This window comes from Varroa destructor, unplaced genomic scaffold (assembly GCF_002443255.2).
Source record: "Varroa destructor unplaced genomic scaffold, Vdes_3.0 BEIS01000007.1, whole genome shotgun sequence".
NCBI classification, from domain to species: Eukaryota; Metazoa; Arthropoda; class Arachnida; order Mesostigmata; family Varroidae; genus Varroa; species Varroa destructor.
Genome location: NW_019211460.1, coordinates 18362382 through 18368381, shown reverse-complemented (window position 1 = coordinate 18368381; position 6000 = coordinate 18362382). Strand labels below are relative to the sequence as shown.

Below are 6000 nucleotides of genomic sequence, written 5' to 3'. Positions count from 1 at the left end.
ATAGAGATAGATAGATAGATAGATAGATAGATAGATAGATAGATAGATAGATAGATAGATAGATAGATAGATAGATAGATAGATAGATAGATAGATAGATAGATAGATAGATAGATAGATAGATAGATAGATAGATAGATAGATAGATAGATAGATAGATAGATAGATAGATAGATAGATAGATAGATAGATAGATAGATAGATAGATAGATAGATAGATAGATAGATAGATAGATAGATAGATAGATAGATAGATAGATAGATAGATAGATAGATAGATAGATAGATAGATAGATAGATAGATAGATAGATAGATAGATAGATAGATAGATAGATAGATAGATAGATAGATAGATAGATAGATAGATAGATAGATAGATAGATAGATAGATAGATAGATAGATAGATAGATAGATAGATAGATAGATAGATAGATAGATAGATAGATAGATAGATAGATAGATAGATAGATAGATAGATAGATAGATAGATAGATAGATAGATAGATAGATAGATAGATAGATAGATAGATAGATAGATAGATAGATAGATAGATAGATAGATAGATAGATAGATAGATAGATAGATAGATAGATAGATAGATAGATAGATAGATAGATAGATAGATCTGTCTATCTATCCTATCTATCTATATATATCCGCACAGATGAATTTTCTACTGAAAAGCTCAAGTTCAACTGTGTAACGGCAGTAATAATTACACAATTAATAGCGCTCGAATCTCAATAGCCTCATTTATTTACAAACACAATCTTTGGATGAAGAGCATCTATATATATATACATATTTTCTTTTTGAGATCCATAGTTTGGTCATATATACACATGTTTACATTGGATTGATGTACTTGCGGGCAAAAAACTCTGCAGCGTTATGGCTAGTATTAAATAATTCGCCGTATGAATATAAACGATGTCTTGTTTTACATAGGTTTACATGTTTTTCTAGCACAATTACCTGTATAGTTTTTGAAAAACGTTTTTTTTTTTAATTGTATCGACATAAAAAAGAGGCTGTATTATTGTGGGCTGGATTTTTCCTGAACTTCATTCAACGAGTTCACACCTCATTTTTAGCCACTACGGAAGGCCAATATAGATTTATTATTTCCATTTAGGTGTACTAAATTATAATACATTTAGTCATCATTTGGATACGAGTTTAAGATTCGATTAGTCATTCCTTAAACATTTAAGGATGCATATTGAGAGTAACTTCAACTGCGTGACTCGTCTGTGGACGCACCATAATTCTTGACTTTTTTTTTTTTAAATACTTTAGCATAAGAATATTCGTATAACCCATTTTAACTGGGAGAAGTAACACGTGAGGTCGCCTAACCCGGTTGAATGCTTCGGAACCGTTGTCAATGCGCTGATATCCAGATAGCCTACTCAAAATTGACACTGACAGAAAGTTATTCTTACTACGAGGTTTGATCGACCTTATCATTGTTAGAGATAAGTTCGCATTTACGAATACGACTAACAACGTCTAATAACTTTAAGCTAACGAAATAGCTTGGACTGAGTGAATTGGAATAGAACTAGGAATCGATTTTTAGAACTTGACGAGCACAATTATTTTAGCAGATAGTAATGTAGATAATCAAAACGATGTGCCATAGACCGAGCACAAACATGAATAGGTCGCATAATATCGGTATTATAGAGAATTTATACTATTGTACTATGTATCATTTTTACTCTGTATAGTTCTTCACTAACTGTATAATCCTCCATGCTTTTTTTTTGTAATTTCCTGCCCAATTATACAATCGATTATCGCTCAAGCGATAAATGATACCTTTGGCATTTTGAACGGAGTTCATGTCCCGGCCCAAGCACTCGGATATTTGGATGGACACAACTAAAGCAATACATGCGTAACTTCCTTCGAAACGTACTCTTTTATGACGCTTTTCAAAGTGTGCCAATTTTAAACAATATGTGTGATAGAACACGGATATGATGTAACGTAACAATTACATCATTTACGTTTTTTTGTACTGGTTTGTCTAACTCCACTACCTTAGACTAATCCAGCGTATTGCCAGGGTCAAAGTTCAAAGTTTATGAAGTTCAAGATCATAATCGTCGCAAACTCGCACATTTACACACAAGTGGCCTGTAACGGCCAATAATCCGCCTGAGCTATATATGTCGTTGGGATTCCATGTTTACTTACGCAGTGGCTCTATATTTCAAGTTTGTCTATTATTGCCGTGAAAAAATTCGTTATCCCTATTAGAATTCCGAAGTTACTCAACAGCTTTCTCGCACTGCACGTTCGGCAAAGCATATTGAACCAAAGTATATACAAAAATTACTGAAATGACATTCCTTATAGGGTAAATCTTTCGAAGTGACTGTCCCGGTGTAGCAATATTAGAAGGCCACACAATATTGGGTGGTAGTGTAAATGTCAGATCTACAGGTAGATCCTTTTTGCCTGCAACACATGAAAAAGACTTCGATTACTAAGGGTGCGAGAATTTTGTGGAAGCCTTCTACACTATGTTGAAGGCAAACTTGTAAATCTCAAAAGTGTTAACAACCTTTATATATATAAAGTTGTTAACGTTTTTGAGCTTTATGAAACGTTAGTCAAATAGAATAGTAGCTTAATGACTATGTTAATTGAGCCTATGCTTAATGAAGTACTGCAAATTGTTGTATAAACATGGGCGGTCGTTTTGGAAACAGTATTCATTCCTTCAATCCATTTGTGCGTATGCAATTCTGAAAACCTCAATTTTGCCAAGCAGACTCGCGTGTCCCCATAACATCACCCGCACGCACATTGACGCGCCAGCATCAGGCTCCTTAATAACTTAATCAGTCATTTCTCATTTAGCTGCCGTACTCAACGTACTCCTGACGTTCGTAGCAGGTACGCACATCACGGAATTCGCTGAATTGTTTTTGCTCCTACCGTGTCGTCGTTAACATTTAACCACCATGTTTCCTACTCATTTCTATAGCCTTATATATATATATCGCGCCATGATTGAATGACTGAACTATCAATCTGCTTTTAGAATCTTCACTTTAAGATTCACGCGTTACGCTAGCTATTCAAGATCACGTATGCCACAGGCTTCAAACTGGCAATCTAACTACTAACCTTTTGGTGTATGGTTATGTAATGATTTGTATGTAATAGAATAACGCTATCATATAAAAACCACTTACTACCATCTGGTATTCAGCCTTTCTTTTACACTGTACTCACACATACCCAATCTAATAATATAACAGTAAATTGCAACGACATTAACCTACATTCTAGGGATAGATATATAGTGGTAAGATGACTTTTATCGACCTGCAAGCTCTGTTTGCTCAATTAAATGCAAATAAGCTATACCGTTCGTTTTCGCATTAATGTGGCGGCTGGTACTCTCCTTGAAAAAATCTAGCCATTAATGAATCAAGTCAGCATATCGTTGATTTTGATTAATAATCAATTTTTATTCGGTGGATCAGACGATTATTTCTTTTGCTTTTTTTTTTTCAATTTCTTTGCCTCGCTGCGCTTTCGCACCGAAGGAGTAAGTGATGCTTAGACACAGGATAAAAAGCGCTTATCCCATCCAAGTATGACCTTTCTTTCAGTGATGAATGAGCGAGCTGCCTAGAACAAAAAAAGGTTCTGCATCCTTCACTGATCGTTAGCACTACATAACATACGAGCATTCTACCCGCAAACTGGTGACAGGCTTTTTTTGGCACTAGAGTTTTTTTTGACGCTACCCGTTGGGTTACTGCGGCGTTATCAAAGCATCGAAGGAAGAAAAGATCCTTCAGGCATAGGTTTGGGGTATAAGATAAACATTAGCTTCGCTAAAAACTTGTGTACTAAGTTTGCCCATCAACGTCGGAAATCTTCATAAATCGCTTTACTTTCTGCTCGAGAACTAAATAAATTGCTTACCTTATGCAGGGTTATGCTATTCTCACTATTGTTCATGTCCAGAAAACTGTTGTCCAGGTTTCCTTTGGATCGACCCGACGGATGATTGCAAAGTTTTTCATTCCTTTTTAAAGCAAGAGTGCAGGGCCGAAGGCCGCTCCTGTTCATTCCAGGCGTCAAAGCATATGCTGGCTCGCAATGGCCTTCAGCGTAAGTACCGCCCATTGTAAGATCTGGACTTATTAGGCCAGCCATACGATCGACCTTCACGTACCTGACGGTTCGATTACAGATGTGGACATACCAATAAACACAGGCTTGAAAACTTAGTCAGCTGAGTTTGTTTTTATGTATGTATAGTAGACATTCTTGGAGCTGGGCCTGGCCATATGTTGTGTATTCGCTTGATGCAGTGTACTTGTTGTTAGTTAAAGCGGATTTAAGGACCAATAACATATTCGAGATTTTCAAGAGTTTACTGAAAATTTAGCCTAGAAATATTACGTACTACGATATTTCTTATGGATTACGAATTTCGTCAAACGGTTGAGGCAAAATATGCGTTGTTGGCTATGTCTTGAATGGAAGCGTCAGCGGCGAAAACGTTCGTACATTGTTTGAGCTTATTAGCCTTCAATGCATTGCTGCACTAGCGACATACTACGACATCGAATAATGTGACAGGGAAGGTATTACATCATTACAGTTATCCTAGAAAATTAATAATTTATTACCTTTTTTTCCAGGCGCTCGTGTTATCCTTTTGGTAAAGGGATCTTCCAACTAGAAAACCGATAACAAAACCAGCTAATAGTGACAGTACGATTGACAGGACACAGGCAATAACCATCGTTATTTCTCTATACGCCTTGTTTAGGTAAGCCTCCTTAATGAGCGGTACATTAAGTTTTGCTGAAAAATACGGGCCAGCGAGAAAGCATGATGTGAACATTTATATTTACTCACATTCTCTCCCATCAGTTATACTTAGCTTGCCCATCACATACATACATACATACATACATACAAGGAACGCTTACGGTAAAATGGACATCGTATCTTCTCTATAGGGAATAATAATTGACACCGTTTTAAATTGTCCTGCATTCTCTCTTACTTGTCAAATATTAGCTCTCGCTTTGTTTTTTCTTTCGCAAAATTACAGTTATTAACCTTTAAGTTCTTAAGAACAGACATTGAATTGTACTAGAACAATGATACAATCAGTACCAACTAAACTGTTATATTTAACAACTATAATTTCAGCCCTTAATTCTACGGATTTTACAAAATCATCAGCTATCAACCTAAACAAATAAAAATTTTGAGATCGTGATAATGTAAGTGTAAATATAAAATTGTATGTACGTGTAAAATAAGTGTAAAATGTGTAGGAATACTATTTATATTGTTCCAAATCCTTGGGTCGAAATAAAAAAAGGTTATATTGTCAGCGTGCTCTATGAAAGCAGCAACACGGCCTTGCTATTAAAAGCAGGTCTATAAACGTTTATCTAATAGTTTTTTACAAATAAATTTCAGATGATATTGACTGTAATAATTCCGCCTGAATGATCTTCAATAAACGAACAAGTAGGCTGACATTATTATGCATACGTGTTGCATTGCCTACGGCAGGACACGCAGTGTGATAAAAGTAAGCTGTAAATGCGAAAAAGAAAAAATAGGCCTAGGTATGCAAAAAATACCGGTGTTCAATTAAAACAATGGCACTCTAACTGCAGGAGTGTCTTTAACCCACTTTGTGTATACGTACATTAAACTGAAAAAGCCAAGCTGGGACAAAGAGGTAATTTCGATGCTTGTACGTGTGTATTTGGGCGCAACCAAATCGGTCTTATATATATATTAACCCCAGTTTTTGACGAGAAAAAAGTATATCATTAGGCCAACTGGGCATGTGCACTAGAGTATAACGACTTTATGTAAGTTTTTTTCGTTGACAATAAATAATGTGTGACAACAAAGATGTCAGTAACGATTTAAGCATTTTATGATTATGTAATTGTTGAAGGGTTATTTTATGTGCAATTAACAGGTGAG

The 6000-nt window shown here is 35.5% G+C and overlaps 1 protein-coding gene across 12 annotated transcripts in view; it reads right to left on the bottom strand.

The window, feature by feature from the left end:
* Positions 1 to 730: 730 nt before the first annotated feature.
* LOC111253993 (semaphorin-1A-like) overlaps positions 731 to 6000 on the bottom strand; it is a 99335-nt gene continuing 94065 nt past the window's right edge. For 10 of the 12 annotated variants that reach the window (XM_022814369.2, XM_022814374.2, XM_022814372.2 and 7 more), the window contains 3 exons: positions 4671 to 4848; positions 3958 to 4210; positions 731 to 2472 (listed from right to left, as the gene is read on the bottom strand). In XM_022814369.2, the coding sequence (XP_022670104.1) occupies positions 2452 to 2472; positions 3958 to 4210; positions 4671 to 4848 (452 nt within the window). In that variant the 3' untranslated portion in view covers positions 731 to 2451. The remainder of the gene's footprint in view (positions 2473 to 3957; positions 4211 to 4670; positions 4849 to 6000) is intronic. The other 2 variants (XM_022814373.2, XM_022814375.2) reach the window with 1 other exon arrangement.